Source organism: Neofelis nebulosa, chromosome 6 (assembly GCF_028018385.1).
Source record: "Neofelis nebulosa isolate mNeoNeb1 chromosome 6, mNeoNeb1.pri, whole genome shotgun sequence".
Lineage (NCBI taxonomy): Eukaryota > Metazoa > Chordata > Mammalia > Carnivora > Felidae > Neofelis > Neofelis nebulosa.
The window spans coordinates 122,513,585-122,533,912 of record NC_080787.1 but is presented as its reverse complement, the minus strand read 5'-3'; the positions used below and the strand labels follow the sequence as shown (position 1 = coordinate 122,533,912).

Below are 20,328 nucleotides of genomic sequence, written 5' to 3'. Positions count from 1 at the left end.
TTTTTAAATAAATTACTCTGTTTCTCATTATCTTGATGTCCTAAAATAAAAACAAGAGTTCTGTAGACATGGTCCTTTTTCTCCTCTCTTCCTTGACTGGTTCCTTCAAAGCCTTTGGAGCTTAGCTTGACTAATGTAGAAAGTGTCACCCCATCTAGAAAAGGCCTATTTCTGCTTTACATACCTCCAAACACACCATATCTAGGAAAGTACTTGACATTGAGTAGGCACTCAAAAAATATTTGGTTGACTAACAACCCAACCATATCTCTGTTAAGTACTATGACCTCCATTTTCACAAAAAAGTAAGTATAAGGATGGATTTTCATAATGAATGTTAAAATAATTAAAGTAGAAATTTTAGTTTTAGTATTCTATTCATCACAGCCTACCACAAAACGTATTCTTTGCTTGTTCGAGAACCTTTAGGTCTAGAAGTATAGACTTTAAAATATCACTATCCTTTTTGCATGCTCCTTGAAGTGAGAAGATATCATCAATGATAAAATAATATTAAAAAAAAAAAAGCGTACCATGGTCGGCCAAAAGGATTATATTGACACAATTGTCTAAGTTCCGCTGTTTTAGGCCTTCCATCAACATTCCAAAAGTCTTATCTACCAACTGTAAGGCTTGAATTACCTAAGGGGGAAAAAAAATGGAGTTAAGACTGTCTTCATAAATTAAAATTTAATTCATGAAATCATTATCCAAGGGAGTGAGTAAAAACTGAACACATTTCCTTCTCTGAAATTTCTGGATTTTGAAATAGGACATCAGAGCCCAGCACTGTGCTACCACATTTACCAAATATCAATTCCCTGAATTTCTATAAGCAAATAAAAAAAAGTAAACCATGTTTTCCACAAAGGAATATAGACTACTGTCCAATTAGTATCTGAGAAAAATGTTCTGCCTCAACAAATATTCAGCTGCAAAGGCTTTCATCATAATACCCAATGCTGGAGAGGGGAGTCCATAGACACTTCTATAGAAGTCCACATGGTTATTTGGGTGCTGAGGGATTATGTGACAATGCCTAACCAGAGCGTTAAAAAAAGGACCTACCCTATAACCTAACAATTCTATTTCTGGAAATTTGTCCTCATAAACACTTATAGTACAAATGGCTATTTACACCTAGGACTATTCATTACTTTATTTATTTATTTATCTATCTATTTATTTATTTATTTATTATTCATTCATTCATTCATTTCTAATTTCAATTTAAAATATAAAATTTCAATAAATTTCAATTTCAATATAAAAATAAATATGCCACACATGCTTACAAACATTTCAAAATGTATTTTAAAAAACCATGGCATGGGGAACTGCTCATAAATACAATGCTAAACATAAAATATTAAAACTAAACTGTATGTACCCACAGATATTTCATAATCCTTTCACGTTTAAATATATTTAGCACTCCTTAGTAAACACACATGCACAGAAAACAAAAAAGAAATATATCAAGGGAATATTAACAATGGTTGTCTCTGTATAGTGAATTGGAGTTCATTTTTATTTTATTGCTTATATTCTTTTGTGTTTTAAAATTTTCTACACCTTATCAGCATAGTACATTAAACTATTTTAAGTGTGTAACTTTTTTTAAAGTTTATTTAGTTTGAGAGAGAGAGGGAGAGAGAATGAGCAGGGAAGGGGCAAAGAGAGGGGGAGAGAAAGAATCCCAAGCAGGGAGCCTGATATGGGGCTCAATCCCACAAACTGTGAGATCATGACCTGAACCGAGATCAAGAGTCAGATGCTTAACTGACTGAGCCACCCAGGTGTCCCTTAAATGAATAACTTTTAATTGACTAACTATTCATTATTTGTTTCAGTGAAGAGGAAACTGTAATAGCAAATGGATTGGGGGAAAATGTGTAATCTCTTATAGTACTATTATAAAAATTATCGCTTTTTTTATTTTTTGAGAAGGAATTTTACAAGCTAATTATTAAGAGCTTTAGTACATTATCTCATGAAATTGTCATGGCAAACATGCATGGTTGGTGCTATTTCCACCATCTGGAATTTCCAGTTGGAAATACCAGGAAACTTGAGGCTTAAAAATTTTAAATAACATGTTTATGGTCCTACAGTTAACAAGGGATAGAACAGAATTGACTTCAAACCAGCTCTATCTACTGCTAAAATCCATCAACTCGGAGATAACTTTCCTGACTCTCATTCTTACGGTGACCATGCACTCTGGTTTACGAGCATGAGTTATGGTTCCCGCCCATTGTCATGGCATAATTATGTCCCTTTTCACAGTCACCCTACTCACTCCTCCCAACTGCAGTAATAGCCCCTTCTCTGTCCTCTCCCAGCACCCTGGCATCTGTTACCATTGGACTCTCCACAGATTTGAAATCATCTGTGCGTATGTCTGCCTCCCAAGAAGAGTGTGAGTTCCTGCAGGGAAGGAACCGGGCAACCTAACTCACCACACGCTTTCCAAGCATAGGGTTTTTCACACAGTATCCACTCCACAGATGGCACATATTGCTGAATGTAAAATGACTAGATGCCAGCCCCTTACTCTAGCCCAGACAAAGGAAAGAAGAGAAATCCCTGTGACAGACCACAAGTGAGCATTTTGGGGGGTGGTAAGATAATAAATAGGAATAGAAATGTCTGCAGCTTTGGGGTAAACCAAGTCTGGGTAGAAAACCTTGCTTGTTTCACATGGAATCATGATCCTTCACTTTCACAGTGGATATTGTGGAAACAGTAAAATCAATACTGATAAAATGAGTTCAATGCTAAGACCCTCAATAAACAGTTGCTTTTTGGATCCAAACATTCCCTTTTGTAAAATGAAATTCAAGACTGCAGAGGATCCTGCTAGTAGGAAGCTCTATGCAACATTAACATAGTGGGCTTTTCAATAGGTACAACATCCTTCCTGTGTATTCTACCTCCACACGCTTTCTTGTGGGGGATAAGCTTAGGAATCCCCCGGGTTTACACCAATGGGTTGACAAGGCATAAAGAAATACAAAGTCATGAAATGCTCACACCCGAGTTTGGGTAAACCAGATTGGCACCCCAAGAATAGGGGGTGCAAATGCACCCCAAAGTAGAGAGGGGGTGCAGAGCCCCCAAAATAGAGAGGGAGAGGCAAAGGCCTGAAATAGAAATGGCACAAAGGTGCCCAATACATAGGTGTATGAAATAAGCAAGATAAGATATTCAGGCTCGAAGTACTATGCAGAAAAGCTGCTTTCACAGGAGGATAGGGCCAGGTTAGGTAAATTGGCGAACTGGACTTTGGACCCCTGTGCTGCAGGCAAAGCAGCCCAGAGTGGAGCTGGCTAACAAAAGAAAAGATGCCTTATTAACCCTGAGGTTATTTCCCCTATCTGTCTCATCCCCTAGGCTGGCAAAGATAAACAGAGGTGCTGCCTCCTGTCCCCCGTAACCAACCTTACTCCCGACTGCCCAGCACACAGATTTTGTTTTATATTGACCCAAACCCCAAACACTGTATGTCTTCAAAAACCCCCTTTTCCCTCACGTCCCCAAGCTAACGTTCCCAGTTTCTTTGTCTCTTTGTACACACCCATCACTTTTGTAAGCCTTATGATCTGAATAAATACAGGGCAAGGACCCTTATTCTGGGCTCTTGTCTTTTCCCGGACATTAGCCATCTCTCACTTTCAATCCTGCATCCTGCTCTTTTACTAGACAAGAGAGAACTTTAGACCCAGAGTCTATGACACTTTCTCAAAAGTGGAGGTCCTCAGTGCTGTAGAATCATTCTACCATGTACATGAGCATTATCAAGAATTAAGTCGATCTGTTCTTAATTTCAATTTTCTTTCCAAATTGAATTTTTCTTCCTAACTTTTCTTTCCATCTAACATGTAATAACTTGTTTTTCAATCATGAGTTAACAGGTGAAACTTGTTAAAGTATTAGAACATTACTTAAGGTTATTCAAGACCCATCAGGACATTCTGTGCCTAATTCAACTTCAATACTAGAGAATCATTGAAACAAATTTGGTATCAAGAAGTTTCTGGGGTGCCTCAGTTGGTTAAGCGTCCAACTTTGGCTCAGGTCAAGATCTTGAGCTCAGGTCAGTTAGTGAGTTCGAGCCCCACGTCAGGCTCTGTGCTGACAGCTCAGAGTCTGGATCCTGCTTCGGATTCTGTGTCTCCCTCTCTCTCTGCCCCTTCCCTGCTCACACTCTGTCTCTCTCTCTCTCTCTCTCTCTCTCTCTCTCTCTCTCTCTCTGTCTCCCTCTCTCTCTCTCTCAAAAATAAATAAACATTTAAAAAAAAGAAGTTCCTGGTTTCACAAGACTTTAAATCTCTCCACCACCTTCTACATCCCTAATTCATAAAGCCTTCTCCAGCTATACCAGGCCACAATACTCTTCCCATTTTAACACTGTTGTTTTTAACTCAGGAAACAACAGATGTTGGCAAGGATGCAGAGAAAGGGGAACACTTTTGCATTGTTGGTGGGAATGCAAACTGGTGCAGCCACTCTGGGGAACAGTCTGGAGGTTCCTCAAAAAATTAAAAATAGAGCTACCCTATAACCCAGCAATTGCACTACTAGGTATTTATTCAAAGGGTACAAAAATGCTGATTTGAAGGGGCACATGCACCCCAATGTTTACAGCAGCATTATCAACAATAGTCAAGTTATGGAAAGAGCCCAAATGTCTACTGACTAACAAATGGGTAAAGAAGATGTGGTATGTATACACGATGGAATACTACTTGGCAATCAAAAGGAATGAAATCTTGCCATTTGCAACAACATGGATAGAACTAGAGTGTATTATGCTAAGCAAAATAAGCCACTCAGAGAAAGACAAATATCATATGATTTCACTCATGTAGAATTTAAGAAACACAGCAAATGAACATAGGGGAAGGGAAGGAAAAATAACATAAAAACAGAGAGGGAGGCAAACCATAAGAAACTATTAAATACAGAGAACAAACTGAGGATTGCTGGAGGGGTGTTGGGTGAGGGGATGGGCTAAGTGGGTGATGGGCATTAAGGAGGGCACTTGTTGGGATGAGCACTGGGTGTTGCATCTAACTGATGAATCACTGTGTTCTACTCCTGAAACCAAGACTACACTGTATGCTAACCAACTTGGATTTGCATTTTTAATTTTTTTTTAATGTTTGTTTATTTTTGAGAGAGAGAGACAGAGACAGAAACAGAGACAGACAGAGACACAGACAGACAGAGACAGAGTGTGAGCAGGGGAGGGGCAGAGAGAGGGAGAGACACAGAACTGGAAGTCGGCTCCAGGCTCCTTGCTGTCAGCACAGAGCCCCATGCGAGGCTCCAACTCACAAACTGTGAGATCATGACCTGAGCCAAAGTCAGAGGCTTAACGGACTGAGCCACTCAGGTGCCCCTAAATTTTTTTTAAAATGTAGGTGTGAGAAAAAAATAAACACTTGTTGTTTTAATTCATTTTTTGAGAGAGAAAGCGCACGTGCACAGGACTGCTAGCATGCAAGTTGGGGAGGGGTGGAGGGCGAGGGATAGAGAGAATCTTAACCAGGCTCCACAGCCAGCACAGATCCCAACACAAAGCCTGACCTCATGACCATGAGATCATGACCTGAGCTGAAGTCAAGAGTCAGATTCTCAACTGACTGAGCTAGGCACCCCTAAACACTGTTTCAGCTACCAAAATTTTAAAGGTTTCTTAAAATAAAACCTTGCTATACATTAAGTCATTACTTATTTGCCCTTTCAACATAGTTACTGGGTAATGGCTTCATTTTCTTCAACCCCTAAGAATGCCCAGCACAACATCACGCCCACCAGAAACTATTAAAAGTAGACCTTAAAAGGATAGCAGAGCAAGAGCAAGAGAGTATCGATGACTGAAAAATGTAGAAGTTAATAAGCTTGAAAAAGAGCGAGTGAACAAACAAACTAAAGTAGCCTTTTGCTTTCAAATTATGTCACATTCACTCCAAACTAAAGTATATGACTAACAATAATAACAGCAATAAAGCCATAAAGCTTTCCAGGTTCTCCATCCATTTTGCCTCTTCTAAAGTTTTAAATGAGGCATGGTCTTAATCCTTCTATTTTCACTTTTCACTCTCTCCTTAGGACATCTTCACTTCCATGCACCATCTACATGCTGCCAAGCTGCCTGATTTCAACCCCTTGGAGCTTTCAATCCATATTCAATTGCCTTCTGGGCATCTTCATTTGGACACCACAAGCCCCTTAACCACGACAAGATCTTCTCCTTCAAAATTGACCCCCTTCAGTCGCCTCATTGATGTAAATGGAAACACCTGCCAGCTAATGATAGCAATCTGACAACTGTCCTTGATCCTCCACTCCACCACCCAAATCCTACCAAGCCGTGCCAGGTCTATCTCCCAAATGAATCTCAAATGCAACTCCTTCCTCCCATGATGGTTGCCACTACCCTAGTTCAAGGTGCAATTATCTCTTTTCAGGAATGTTGCAAAGCTAACCCATCTCTCCCACCCTCCTCTGTTCCCTCTAACCCATTCCTCTTGCATAGTAAAACTGATCTTTAGATACAACCCGATCTGGTCATGTTGCTTTCTTGATTAAAATGCCTCAGTGCTTCCCTTGCACATTACATGGCCAACAAGGATCTGCATGATTTGGTGCCTGCCTCCTTCTCTAGGCTTCTTTCTAGCCATTGCCCCTGGGTCACAGTGCTCCAGACATGGGAGGGAGATAATCCTCATAGCGTTCCAAACAATACTTGGCACAGAGGAGCACACAAGAAGAGTTAACTGCCATCACCATTCTTACCATTATCACCATGTCTATTTGTCCCTTTGCCTGTCTGTCCCTTTGTTCATTCTGTGCATTCCTCTACCACGCTCACCTCCTCCCTCAACCAGGCTGTTTGTGAACTTTTTTCCTTTTTCTTATTCAGAGAACTTTCTAACCAGTCACAGTCCCTGCCTCTCCTCAGACTAGTTAGGACCTCCTCAATCACCCCTCAGGGCACCTTGATCTTTTCCTTTGTGGCACTTTTCAACATTACACTTAAAATTTATTTGGGAGCTAAACTAGAGCATTGACTAGAAAAAAAGATACGGTGCCTAATATTAACTCAGCTGTATGGGTCAGACAAATACAGATTATAGTGTCCCCTCTCAAAACAATTAGCCATATCAAGTGTGGATAAGAATTAAAACAGAAAAGAAGTGGTGAATGTACTTCAGATAGTTACTATGCCACTCACCCTTAAAATAGCCTGATTAAATGTTAAATTCTGGGATATCACCGAAGTGGTGTTGGAATATGGAGGACTAATGGGTTAAAAATGGTAGGACTTGATGGGGTGCCTGGGTGGCTCAGTCGGTTAAGCGTCCGACTTCAGCTCAGGTCACGATCTCGCGGTCCGTGAGTTCGAGCCCCGCGTCGGGCTCTGGGCTGATGGCTCAGAGCCTGGAGCCTGCTTCCGATTCTGTGTCTCCCTCTCTCTCTGCCCCTCCCCTGTTCATGCTCTGTCTCTCTCTGTCTCAAAAATAAATAAACGTTAAAAAAAAAAAATGGTAGGACTTGAGCAAGGCCTTGTTTCAGGAATCATTTTGGTTTAATGGGAAAAAAGAAGGGCATTTCTGATAAACCACAAAGTCAGGGTACCAGAAGAAATATGCTTTGTTTTCCAATGGAGGATAACTGTTAAATAAGTTTCCATGAAGCAGGAAAATGCCTCCATACTCATGGAGGCCTTCATAGCTTTACATTATTATGTCCAGGACAATACAGGCTTCAGTGTAACAATAATAACAGCAATAAAGGAGATGACTTTTTTTTTTTAAGTAATATTTAAGGTCTTTATTTCTGTAGTAAAAATGTAACATAACGGTTTAGATAATGGCAAAACTAATATTTAAAAGTCTACTTCAATTTTAATGGAGGCCCAGGAGAGGAAGGACTCTGCTGGGGGCACCAGCATATAAAGTCCAATTATAAGGATGCTGTGAATGGAATATAGTGTGTGAATAGACAGCTGGATAGTTCACAACAGACTTGCAAGTGACTTAATTTGGAATGAGCTATATTAGCATGTTGAATTGGCATGCAGTATCTAGCCTTGATGGTTCCACTGTATGAAATAACAGTGCTACATCTAAGTTTTCAATGAATGTTTATCAAATGAATCGAGATGTTGTCATAAACCAGGTATATCTTTTAGACTTTTAATTTTTTTGGTAATTTTTAAAATTTTTAATAAGGTAGAGATACCTTTAGACTGTTCGCTATTTTAATGTCTTCATGTTCATATCAGATACATTTGTATTCAGTGAGAATTAAAGAATATTTTACTTTGTGGGTTAGGGCTAGATGATTTTATATTTGTTCAATAAAACCAACTTACTCCGGCACTGACTGGCCCATTTTTATGTCCTGCAGAATCAGGCTCTTCCACATAGATGGTATAAAAAGCAGGTCTAGGGGTAAAATTGAAGCAGAGAAAGACATTATCAACTTGGAATAAACCTACGGGATGGATTTGGCAAGTGCATAGGTTTAGAACTTGGTGGCAGTTTCCTTCCTTTTCTCTGGCCTCCTTGTCTTCATCCAGGCCCAGTCGTTCCACTTGGCCCAGAGGGGAGGTACTCGTAACGGGAAGTAAGACCTTCCTGGGCATGAGCGTTGGTCTGACTCACTTATGAAAATCTCCCTTATTCTTTCTGCCAAGACCTCTCTTGGTGTGCCTCAGCCTTCTATAGTTCCCAGTCTCTGGCTTTCCACCCACTCTTTGTTCTGCCATTTGAATTCTTTCTTTAGATGGCTGGTTTCTGAGGCGCTGTTGACATGTTGCTCTCTTTCAGGATGCTCTGACTCAGGACTGTTGACAGGGCCTTGCTCTGGCACCTCTAGCTCCATGAGTCAATCCTCATAATGAAGTTTCAGACCCTTTCGCCATTCTGCCTCCAGTCTACATCAGGTTCTGTGTTACTTGCCTCTACTCCTGGTACTGGCTCTATCTCTATTGTCCCATAGTGCCAGTCACATTCTCAAGAGCAAAAACTCAACTCAACTGCTCTCAGGAATAATTCTTGAACATTTCTTAAAAAAGAACATGCCAAGTTTCTTTCAGAAGGGGTCATTTAAAGTAAAGAAATAATTGCATTTTATACTCGCAGATATCCCAGTGTGCCAGCCCTTCTCTGATTCTAAGTAATACCTTTCAGCTTTGGGCAGGTCCAGCCATTTCAACAATGTAAAGATCCTCTCTTCATATGGGATACTTCTGAAAAGGAGAGAAAAAAATAATTTTCAAAAACTACTCAAATAAAAAAAATAACTCCACTATATTCCTACTCAGAAAGACAGTTAATATTTTCAGATGTCCATTTTGTGTTCATATACGATCAGAATACTGAAGGGGATTCAGTATTACTCAATGGGATTCCTGTTTTCAATACTAATATAGAGATACGTTTGTCTCAGTGTAAATTAAATATATATTGTTTTCTTTCTTTCTCATCCTTCCATCTTACGATTTTCCCCCAACTGAAATAAAGACCATTAATTACTATCCATTCGGTTTATTTTTATTTCATTTATTTATACATTTGTGTATATTGGGCACCTATTTGTTCATTTTAAACAATATTTATCAGTGGGAAAACCAAAGATGTTTTCCTTCCTAGAGATGACATTCTAGTGAAGACAAACCATAAACAATAGATCTGATACATAAATAAATTCTATTGCGTATCACAAGATGACAAATGCTAGGGATAAAAGAAACACCAGAGTACAGTAAGGTGAGAATTCAGGGTGGGGGTGGTTTGGAATTTGAAATCTTAGTTTAATCAGGCTAAGACAATATTGAGAAAGTAATTTTCGAGCAACAGCCTGAAGACGGTGACGGAGCAGGCTATGCAGATACATGGAGTGAGTTATCTCAGGCAGAGGGAACAGCCCACACAAAGGCCCTAAGCAGACAATTCTGGCGTGTTAAGGCCTACCCAGGAGGTCAGCACCAGGTGGAATAATGGGAGACAAGGTCTGAGACACAGTGGGGTGGTTGGGGTCATACCAATAGGACCCTGAAGGCTTTTACTGTGAGTGAAACAGGGAGCCATTAAAGTTTTTAGTGCAAAAGAACGTCGTAATTGGACTTGTTTTTTAAAGTTAACATTCTGGTTGGTAGATAGAGAATAGATGGTAGGAGACAAGAATAGAAGCAGGGAGATGGGGAAAATGCAATAATATAGGCAAAATAATATAGGCAAAAGATGATGGTTGCTCCAACCACAGCAGTAATGCTGGAAATAACAAAAGTTCATAGATGGCATATATTTTGAATTAGAGTCACAAGCATTTACTGACAGACCAGGTGAGGGATGTAAGAGAGAGGAATCAATGATAACTTCAAGATTTTCGACCCAGGGGCGCCCGGGTGTCTCAGTTGGTTGGGCCGCTGACTACCGCTCAGGTCATGATCTCGCGGTCTGTGAGTTTAAGCCCCCCGTCAGGCTCTGTTCTGAATGCTCAGAGCCTGGAGCCTGCTTCAGATTCTGTGTCTCGCTCTCTCTCTCTGCCCCTTTCCCTGCTTGCTCTCTGTCTCTCTCTCTCGCTCAAAAATAATAATAAAAAAATTTAAAAAAAAGATTTTTGACCCAAACAACTGGAAAAATAGAATTACTACCAAGGTTAGTAATCATACCTGCCTAGGAGCAATCATATCTTAACGACTACCTGTTATAACTCATATATATAGAAGGAAAGGAGCCATTGATAGCGACGTCTGATCCAGGCCAAAAGAAGCTACCAGCTTTTAAACCTTGATACGTTGCTGTCAGCCAGATCTATAAGAAGAGAAAACCTAAGGTAAGTGGAAGTCAAAAGAATAATCTGTTTGGGTAGAACTTGTAGAAATGGTGCCATTTTTTAGCAACTAAACAATATTAATTAACATTCACAAAATTTAATTACGTAGGGATCCACCCCAAAAGTCAAGAACATAGTAAGGTAGTAAGAAAGATCACTCTTTTTCAAATTGGTAAAACTGTATAGCTCCTCTTTTGCTTTTAAAGAAGTATAAAACAGAAAGGGGGGGGGAGGAAATTAACAGAAAACCCTTCTGAGAAACCTCTAGATTGTTATGTTTAGAATACTACATCCAAGTTTCAACAGAAGGCAAGGTAAGTGAACAATCATGAATATTTACATGATTTAAATTAAAATTATAAATGGTGAAACACCTTCCCATTACACCCCACACTTAGAAATTAGAAAGATAATGTAAAAGTGCAGAAAGGAAAGTGATCCACTATCACACTGAAAAATGGAGATTATTTCGATGCCACATGTAGATGCTACATACTGGTTGCCCTTGCCACCAAGCTGGATTGTTTTTCTCCTTTGATGAAAGTGAAAAATTCTTGTTGAGGTTTACATCATACATATTATTATCAATGATGCCATGGGATTCTGGATATAATCCCTAAAATGATAATTTCAAAAAAGATTTAAAATAATATATCAATCAATCACTTTTAAATTAAAATATCATAAGACCTATAACTCATATCTTAGAAAGACGTCATATACTTTTCAATACAAAACCCCTGGGTCTGAACCTAAATACCAAATATATATACATGTATATGTATATATGCAGGTATAGGTGCAAGTGTAGGTATTGGTATGTATAAGTGCAGATATAGGTACAGGTATGTATGTAGGTAGGTATAGGTATAGGTATAGGTATAGGTATAGGTATAGGTATAGGTATAGGTATAGGTAGGTGTAAGTGTAGGTATAGATGTAAGTATAGGCATGGTTCCACCATGGTCTAGAGCAGTAAATGAATGATATTAGGCAGATGGCTTGTGCCAATGACATTAATATAACTCTTACGTGATTAATAACTGTTAATTAAAGTTTCTTATATGATAATAATGATCAGCCACTGGTTATACTGGCAATAATAGCAAGAAATGCACTACTTAGAAGCTTTTAAGTATCAAATACCTTGGCTAAAGGGGTTAAAGTGTGTTACCAGCACTTTAGAAGGGAGCCTGCCAAATTTCTCTCCATCTTCCCTTCCACTTATCCATCAATCCAATCATTTTTTTCAATCCAATAACACATATTTATTCAATTATTCCACACATTTTATTGAATGCCTATGATATCCCATGCATTTGTAACTATTTCTAGGTAGATTTTAGGGTCCTTATTTCAGAACATCACTATATGGATACATATACACATACACAGTAAATTAATAGCACTTGTGTATAACACCTTATTTATATATACATACATATGTGTTATATATAATGTGTGTATATTTATGTATATATGCACACATATAGTCAATTCTTTTTTTATTGAAGTATAGTTGACATACAGTGTTTCAGCAGTTCCAGGTGTACAACACAGTGATTTGACACTTCTACACATTACACTATGCTCACCATGGTAAGTGTAGTTACCATCTGTCACCTTACAACATTATGACATAATTATTGACTATATTCCTTATGCTGTACTCTTCATCCCTGGGACTTATTTATTTTATAACTGGAAGTTTATACCTCTTAATACCTTTCATATATTTTGCGGATTTTCCTCAACTCCCTACCCTCTGGCAACTACCAGTTTGTTCTCTGTACTTATGATTTGTTTCTGTTATTTTGTTTTGTGCTTGTTTGTTCATTTGTTTTGGCTTTCGGATTCCACATATAAGTGAAATCATAGGGCATTTGTCTTTCTCCGTCTGACTTATTTCACTTAGCATAATGCCCTCTAGGTCCCTCCATGTTGTCACATTGCAAGATATCATTCATTTTTACAGATGATAATATGCCATATATAACTCATCTTCTTTATACATTCATCTATCAATGGACACTTAGGTTGCTTCTGTATCTTGGCTATTGCAAATAATGCTCGTTTTTATTTTTTATTTTTTATTTTTTCAACGTTTTTTATTTATTTTTGGGACAGAGAGAGACAGAGCATGAACGGGGGAGGGGCAGAGAGAGAGGGAGACACAGAATCGGAAACAGGCTCCAGGCTCCGAGCCATCAGCCCAGAGCCTGACGCGGGGCTCGAACTCACAGACTGCGAGATCGTGACCTGGCTGAAGTCGGACGCTTAACCGACTGCGCCACCCAGGCGCCCCAATAATGCTCGTTTTTATATGTCTTTTCATTTTCTTTGGGTAAATACCCAATAGTGGAATTACTGTATCTTATAGAATTTTATTTTTAATTGTTTGAGGAACTTCCACATTGCTTTCCACAGTGGTTGTACCAATTCACATCCCCGCCAACAGTGCATGAAGGTTCCAATTCACATTCCCGCCAACAGTGCGTGAAGGTTCCTTTTTCTCCACATCCTTGCCCATACTTGTTATTTGTTGTCTTTTTCATACTATCCATCCTTATAGGTGTAAGGTGATACCTTATTGTGGTTTTATTTGCATTTCCCTAATGATTAGTAGTCAATTCTTGTTATCTGTGGTAATTATGTTCTATAAAGTTGCTACAAACACTGAATGAGTGAATACTGAACCATTGCTCCTAGGGAAAATAAAGTGCAAGCCTCTAGTCACAACACTTTTATCTGCTGATCAATACATAATCTTGTTTTTGTCTATTTCTGTTTAAAAATTATCATTTAATAGATGTTGTTGATTCACTATAACTCATGCCTGAGTGAAGCTTATCTAACACACATATAGTCAGTACACCGTGAAAACGTTTGTTTGCTACATGAGAGTTAAAACAAGAAAGGCAGAGTGTCACCTTTTAGACCTCAACTGGGAATATGTGAGCTGGGCAACTCAAATATTTAGGTAAAATCTGCAAATATATATATATAAATGTATATATATATATATATATATATATATATTATATATTTATTTATATTTATATATAAATTATATATTTATTTATATTTATATATAAATTATATATATTATATTATACACATAATATATATATACATTACATACATTAGACATTGCAACTTAAGAGTTAAAATTTAAATAAATTATAGTTACTGTCCTATAGTAATAAAAGAGTAAATGCAAAGTGGTAAAGACATAATATCCTTTGGTAATAAAGTCTGAGGTAGAGGACTCCTTAAGATGTGTTGTAAATCTATAAATGTTAAAAAATTTAATTTGCCTTTGAGTTCATTTTGATCATTTCACTTACGTCTTATTACACATTAAGGAGAATTCACTTGGTTTATTTGCTTTATCTAAAGACATATAGCCAGCATGCATTTATTTATCAAACAGAAGTCTTTGTCAAATTAAATACAATGAAAAGATTAGGGAAAAAAGACATTTCCTACTTCAGAGTGGCTGTCTTCACACATAACCTACAATTCCCAGCAGACTCAGAAAAGTGGAGGCAAATCCAAAGATCAGAGGAGAATGGTATTTCTCACAACCAAGAAGCTATCCTGGCCTGTCACACAGGTGAATTAGCCTATTGCTGGGACCTTCGTTCATACGTAACATCTCAGAGCACTGGATGGCCTCACAATGAGATGCTACCTCCTAGCCTGAATGAAGCCACATGTGCTTCTGAAATGTGTGTGTGACATGGGACTCAGCCACTTCCTGTGTAAGCGTGTCTGTCGTGGTCAGTTGCCTGTCTATGGCCTATCAGTCTTGCCACTGGGCCAAACACTTACCGTGACAATAGTGTAATGATTTGGGAAGGTTTTGGTTGGATAGACAGCTCTCATGTATTTTGAATGAATTCCACATGTTTCTGCAACAAAACATAGTGAGAAATTAAGAAGTTGTTTTTTCCTGGTAAGTTTTTTTTTAAGTAAAAATCTAAACATAAAGTTTTTACAGAGAAATAAAAAGCTAACTAAAGAGTGGATTGAAGATGGAAAGAGGTTGAAATTCTTTTTTTTTATTTAATTTTTTATTTTTAAAAATTTACATCCAAATTAGTTAGCATATAGTGCAACAATGATTTCAGGAGTAGATTCCTTAGTGCCCCTTACCCATTTAGCCCGTCTCCCCTCCCACAACCCTTCCAGCAACCCTCAGTTTGTTCTCCATATTTATGAGTCTCTTATGTTTTGTCCCCCTCCCTGGTTTTATATTATTTTTGTTTCCCTTCCCTTATGTTCATCTGTTTTGTCTCTTAAAGTCTTCATATGAGTGAAGTCATATGATTTTTGTCTTTCTCTGACTGACTAATTTCACTTAGCATAATACCCTCCAGTTCCATCCGTGTAATTGCAAATGGCAATATTTCATTCTTTTTGATTGCTGAGTAATATTCCATTGTGTGTGTGTGTGTGTGTGTGTGTGTGTGTGTGTGTGTGTGTGTGTATACCACATCTTCTTTATCCATTCATCCATCGATGGACATTTGGTCTCTTTCCATACTTTGGCTATTGTTGACAGTGCTGCTATAAACATGGGGGTGCATGTGTCCCTTCGAAACAGCACACCTGTATCACTTGGATAAATGCCTAATAGTGCAATTGCTGGGTCGTAGGGTAGTTCTATTTTTAGTTGCTTGAGGAACCTCCATACTGTTTTCCAGAGTGGCTTGCACCAGCTTGCATTCCCACCAACAACACAAAAGAGATCCTCTTTCTCCGCATCCTTGCCAACATCCATTGTTGCCTGAGTTGTTAATGTTAGCCATTCTGACAGGTGTAAGGTGGTATCTCATTGTACTTTGATTTGTATTTCCCTGATGATGAGTGATGTGGGGCATTTTTTCATGTGTCAGTTGGCCATCTGGATGTCTTCTTTGGAGAAGTGTCTATTCATGTTTTTTTGCCCATTTCTTCACTGGATTATTTGTTTTTTGGGGGGTGTTTTTTGGGTGTTTGATAAGTTCTTTATAGATTTTGGATACTAACCCTTTATCTGATATGTCATTTGCAAATATCTTCTCCCATTCTGTTGGTTGCCTTTTAGTTTTGCTGATTGTTTCCTTCCCTGCGCAGAAGCTTTTTATTTTGATGAGGTCCCAGTAGTTCATTTTTGCTTTTGTTTCCCTTGCCTCCAGAGACATGTTGAGTAAGAAGTTGCTGAGGCCAAGATCAAAGAGCTTTTGCCTGCTTTCTCCTTAAGGAGAATGTATGACAGCTCCCGGTCATACATTTAGGTCTTTCATCTGTTTTGAGTTTATTTTTGTGTATGGTGTAAGAAAGTGGTCCAGGTTCATTCTTCTGCATGTCGCTGTCCAGTTTTCCCAGCACCACTTCCTGAAGAGACTGTCTTTATTCCATTGGATATTCTTTCCTGCTTTGTCAAAGAATAGTTGGCCATATATTTGTGGGTCCATTTCTGGGTTCTGTATTCTGTTCCATTGATCTGAGTGTCTGCTCTTGTGCCAGTACCATACTGTCTTGATGATTACAGCTTTGTAGTATAGCTTGAAGTCTGGGATTGTGATGCCTCCTGCTTTGGTTTTCTTTTTCAAGATTGCTTTGGCTATTCGGGGTCTTTTCAGGTTCCATACAAATTTTAGGATTATTTGTTCTAGCTCTGTGAAGAATGCTGTTGTTACTTTGATAGGGATTGCATTGAATATGTAGATTGCTTTGGGTAGTATCGATATTTTAACAATATTTGTTCTTCCTATCCAGGAGTATGGAATTTTTTCCATTTTTTTGTGTCTTCTTCAATTTCTTTCATAAGCTTTCTACAGTTTTCAGTGTATAGATTTTTCACCTCCTTGGTTAAATTTATTCCTAGGTATTTTATGGTTTTTTGTGCAACTGTAAATGGGATCGATTCCTTGATTTCAAAAAGGTTGAAATTCTGATGCCTACAATTCCTACATTCTAAGGAATGTCAGTTTTTAATAGAGAAGTGAAAGACTCTACAACATTTCTCTATAAAGGCCAGATCATAAATGTTAGGCTTTGTAAGTCCATATGTTCCTTGTTATAGCAGCTGAATTCAGCTATTGAGGCCAAAAGCATCCATAGATGCTACACCAACAAATAAGCATGGCTGTCCTCCAATAAATCTTTATTTGTGGACATTGAAATTTGAATTCCATGTAATTTGTACATATGACTAAATATTCTCTTCTTTATTTCTCAACCAGTTAAGAATGTAAAACAATTCTTAGCATTTACTAGGCCACACAAAAATAGAGTGGGCCACATTTTGTCCATGAGCCACATCTTGGGGATCATTCAGCTAAGCATACCCCAAATTACACACTGCCACCAGCTTTGTATGTTTGTGTTGCTCCTCTCTTTCTGACTCAGGTCATTATGATGAGAATTTCTATATAACATTTTCATCCCAGCTAATAGTTCTTATGTGACAGCATCCAATATAACAAAAGTCAACACAACTATCTAGGTAACTGAAAAGGAATTTGCCCTATATACGAGCATAAGCCTGTGTCACGTAGTAACATTTATAAAATAAGTAGTAAATAACTTCACTACTTATTATTTTCAGTACAGTTTCCATTTGATCAGTGAAGTTTCCTGTGATCTGTTTTCCACAAAGTGCGGCATCAACTTTGCTTTCAAATGTTCTGCTGTTTTCGATCTGTGCAATAACACCACTCAAGGTCAGAACCACTCCAGCATTGCTATTTCCTCTCCAACGGTGAAGGAGAAGAAATTTCCCATTTCAAAATACTGTCAACTCAAATTCTAAAAGAAAGCTTCACCATTATTGATTTTATTTAGGTTAAAACAAAAAGCAAAAATGATTGTTGTCCAGAAAGTTACAAAGTTTATAGTTGGAAACAATGAAAGTTTTCTCAAATAGGCTTGGAGTTGGTCCAATATGCAGTGTTTCCAATATGACCTAGGGATTATCTCCTTCAGAACCTTCTTAGGCTCCATATCAAGTTTACTAAATAGGACTCTGGTAGGAATGGAGGGGTAAGTACAAGATGAAGAAAAGAGATCTGGAAAAAAAATCAACATTTGTGGCAAGCCACCCAAAGTGGTTCTGATGTACCTAAGTTTGAGGCCTGCCCTAGGATTTGATTTCTAAGTATAATTAAAGATTAAAATAACCTTTTTTTTCAGTCAATACTACCATAAGTCTCATACTTAACCAGAGAAAGACAACATTTATTATTTTTAAGAAGTCATACAATAAGAAAAGAAAATGAGATCCAATTCTCTTATATAATTAAAAGAATTTAAGTGGGGGGGGAAGCATACAATAAACAGAAATATTAAAGTCAGTTTTTCTTTGTATTTCCTTCAAACATGGGTGATGTAATCAAATTCTTAAATGCCTAAAGTCATGGAGTATAAAATAAAATACAAACTAAGCTACCAGTAATGTAAAAACATGACATTAGTTGGGATGTCCCAAATAGGACACACCTGCGGACTATCCATGACTCATGCTACAATTTTGGATCACCTGCCTTTGAAAAAGAGCTGTTGTAGAACAGCTCACAGAAAGCAAAAAATTCTATAATTGTTTCTTCTAGAACTTAATAATCTAAATCATAAAGGAAGGAAGGATACACAAGAAGCCAACAAGAGTAGATGCTTCTGCAGAGATAAAGCTAGAAAAATCTGGAAAGAGTTTTTTTTGTTTGTTAGTTGGTTGTTGTTATTCTACTATATACATTTTAATATCATTTTTAAAAGCTTATCATTTGTGTATTTTACTCTTTAAAGAACTTTTTCAAAAAGGAAGTACCAACCCCCCAAAAATCTGGAAACATAAATAGAATAAACACATATCCTTACAAACTATAAACTTGGGGCATCTGGGTGGCTCAGTCGGTTGAGTGTCCGACTTCGGCTCAGGTCATGATCTCACAGCTCAGTGAGTTCCAGCCCCGCATCGGGCTCTGGTGCTGACAGCTCAGAGCCTGGAGCCTGCTTCGGATTCTATGTCTCCCTCTCTCTCCGCCCCTAACCCACTCTCATTCTGTCTCTGTCCCTATCAAAAATAAATAAACATTAAAAAAATTAAAAAAAGAAACTATAAACTCTAAGAAAGAGCAGAAAACTAAATGCGTAGTAGGTGAAACAGCTGACAGATACAGCAAAAACAGTACAAGGATGGAAGTGTATAGCAGCAAACAGCTACATTAAAAAAGAAATTTTACATAAACAACCTAACTTTACAACTCAAAGAAGAAAAGGAACAAACTACATCCAAAGTTAGCTGAAGGAAGGAAACAATAAAGATTATAGCAGACATAAAGGAAACAAAGAGAAATACTTGTAAGAAAAATACTTGTAAAAGTCAAGAAAATTAAAGTTGGTTTTTTGAAAAGATAAAATTAACAAACCTTTAGCTAGACTACACCTTCTCCAGAGAAAAGTCTAGGATTAGAAGGCTCTACTGATGAATTCTCTCAAGTATTTAAAGACAAATTAATGCACGGGGCTCCTAGGGAGCTGTCAGTTAAGGGTCCAATTTCAGCTCAGGTCATGATCTCGTGGTTCGTGAGTTGGAGTCCTTCATCTGGCTCTCTGCTATCAGCATAGAGCCCACTTTGGATCCTGTCTCCCTCTCTCTCTGCCTCTCCCCCTCACATGCTCTGTCTCTGTCTCTGTCTCTCTCAAAAATAAACATTCATATGAAACCAAGAAGAATCAATGGCGATCATTCTTAAACTCTTCCAAAAAACTGAAGAGAAGAAAACTGTCCCAAACTCATTTTATGAAGACAGCATTTACCCTGATACCAAAACCAGACAAAGACACCACAAGAAAAGGAAACTACAGGACAATATCCCTGATGAACACAGATGAAAAAATCTTCAACAAAATAACAGGAAACTGGATTCAACAGTACATTAAAGGAATCACACACCATGACCAAGTGGGATTTATCCCTGGGATAAAAGATGGCTCAACATATGAAAATCAATTAATGTGATATACCACATTAATAAAATACAGGATAAAAATCACATGATCATCTAAACAGATGCAGAAAAGGCATCTGATAAAGTTCAATACTCTTTCATGATAAAGACTCTCAACATACTAGAAATGGAGGGAAATTACCTCAACATGGTAAAGGTCATGTATGGAAAGCCCACAACTAAGATTATACTCAACAATGAAAAACTGAGAGCTTTTCCAGTAAAATTAGGAACTAGGCAAGGACCCTTTCATATACCATAAACAATATCTAACTCAAAATGAACTAAAGACTCAAGAATCTTACAAGAAAAGAGGAGGAAAGATTTGTGATATTGGTTTTAGTAATGATCTCATGAATATGACACCAAAAACACAAGCAACTAAAGCAAAAATAAACTAATGGGACTGCATCAAACTAACAAGCTTCTGCATAGCAAAGGAAACCATCAACAGAAACAACATATGGAATGGAAG

At 37.9% G+C, this 20,328-nt stretch overlaps 1 protein-coding gene across 2 annotated transcripts in view; it reads right to left on the bottom strand.

Annotated features, from left to right (window-relative positions):
- Positions 1 to 20,328, bottom strand: part of ENPP3 (ectonucleotide pyrophosphatase/phosphodiesterase 3) — a 75,717-nt gene that overhangs the window by 35,721 nt on the left and 19,668 nt on the right. For both annotated transcript variants that reach the window (XM_058735288.1, XM_058735290.1), the window contains 6 exons: positions 14,692 to 14,771; positions 11,354 to 11,473; positions 10,726 to 10,835; positions 9,203 to 9,268; positions 8,390 to 8,462; positions 534 to 642 (listed from right to left, as the gene is read on the bottom strand). In XM_058735288.1, the coding sequence (XP_058591271.1) occupies positions 534 to 642; positions 8,390 to 8,462; positions 9,203 to 9,268; positions 10,726 to 10,835; positions 11,354 to 11,473; positions 14,692 to 14,771 (558 nt within the window). The remainder of the gene's footprint in view (positions 1 to 533; positions 643 to 8,389; positions 8,463 to 9,202; positions 9,269 to 10,725; positions 10,836 to 11,353; positions 11,474 to 14,691; positions 14,772 to 20,328) is intronic.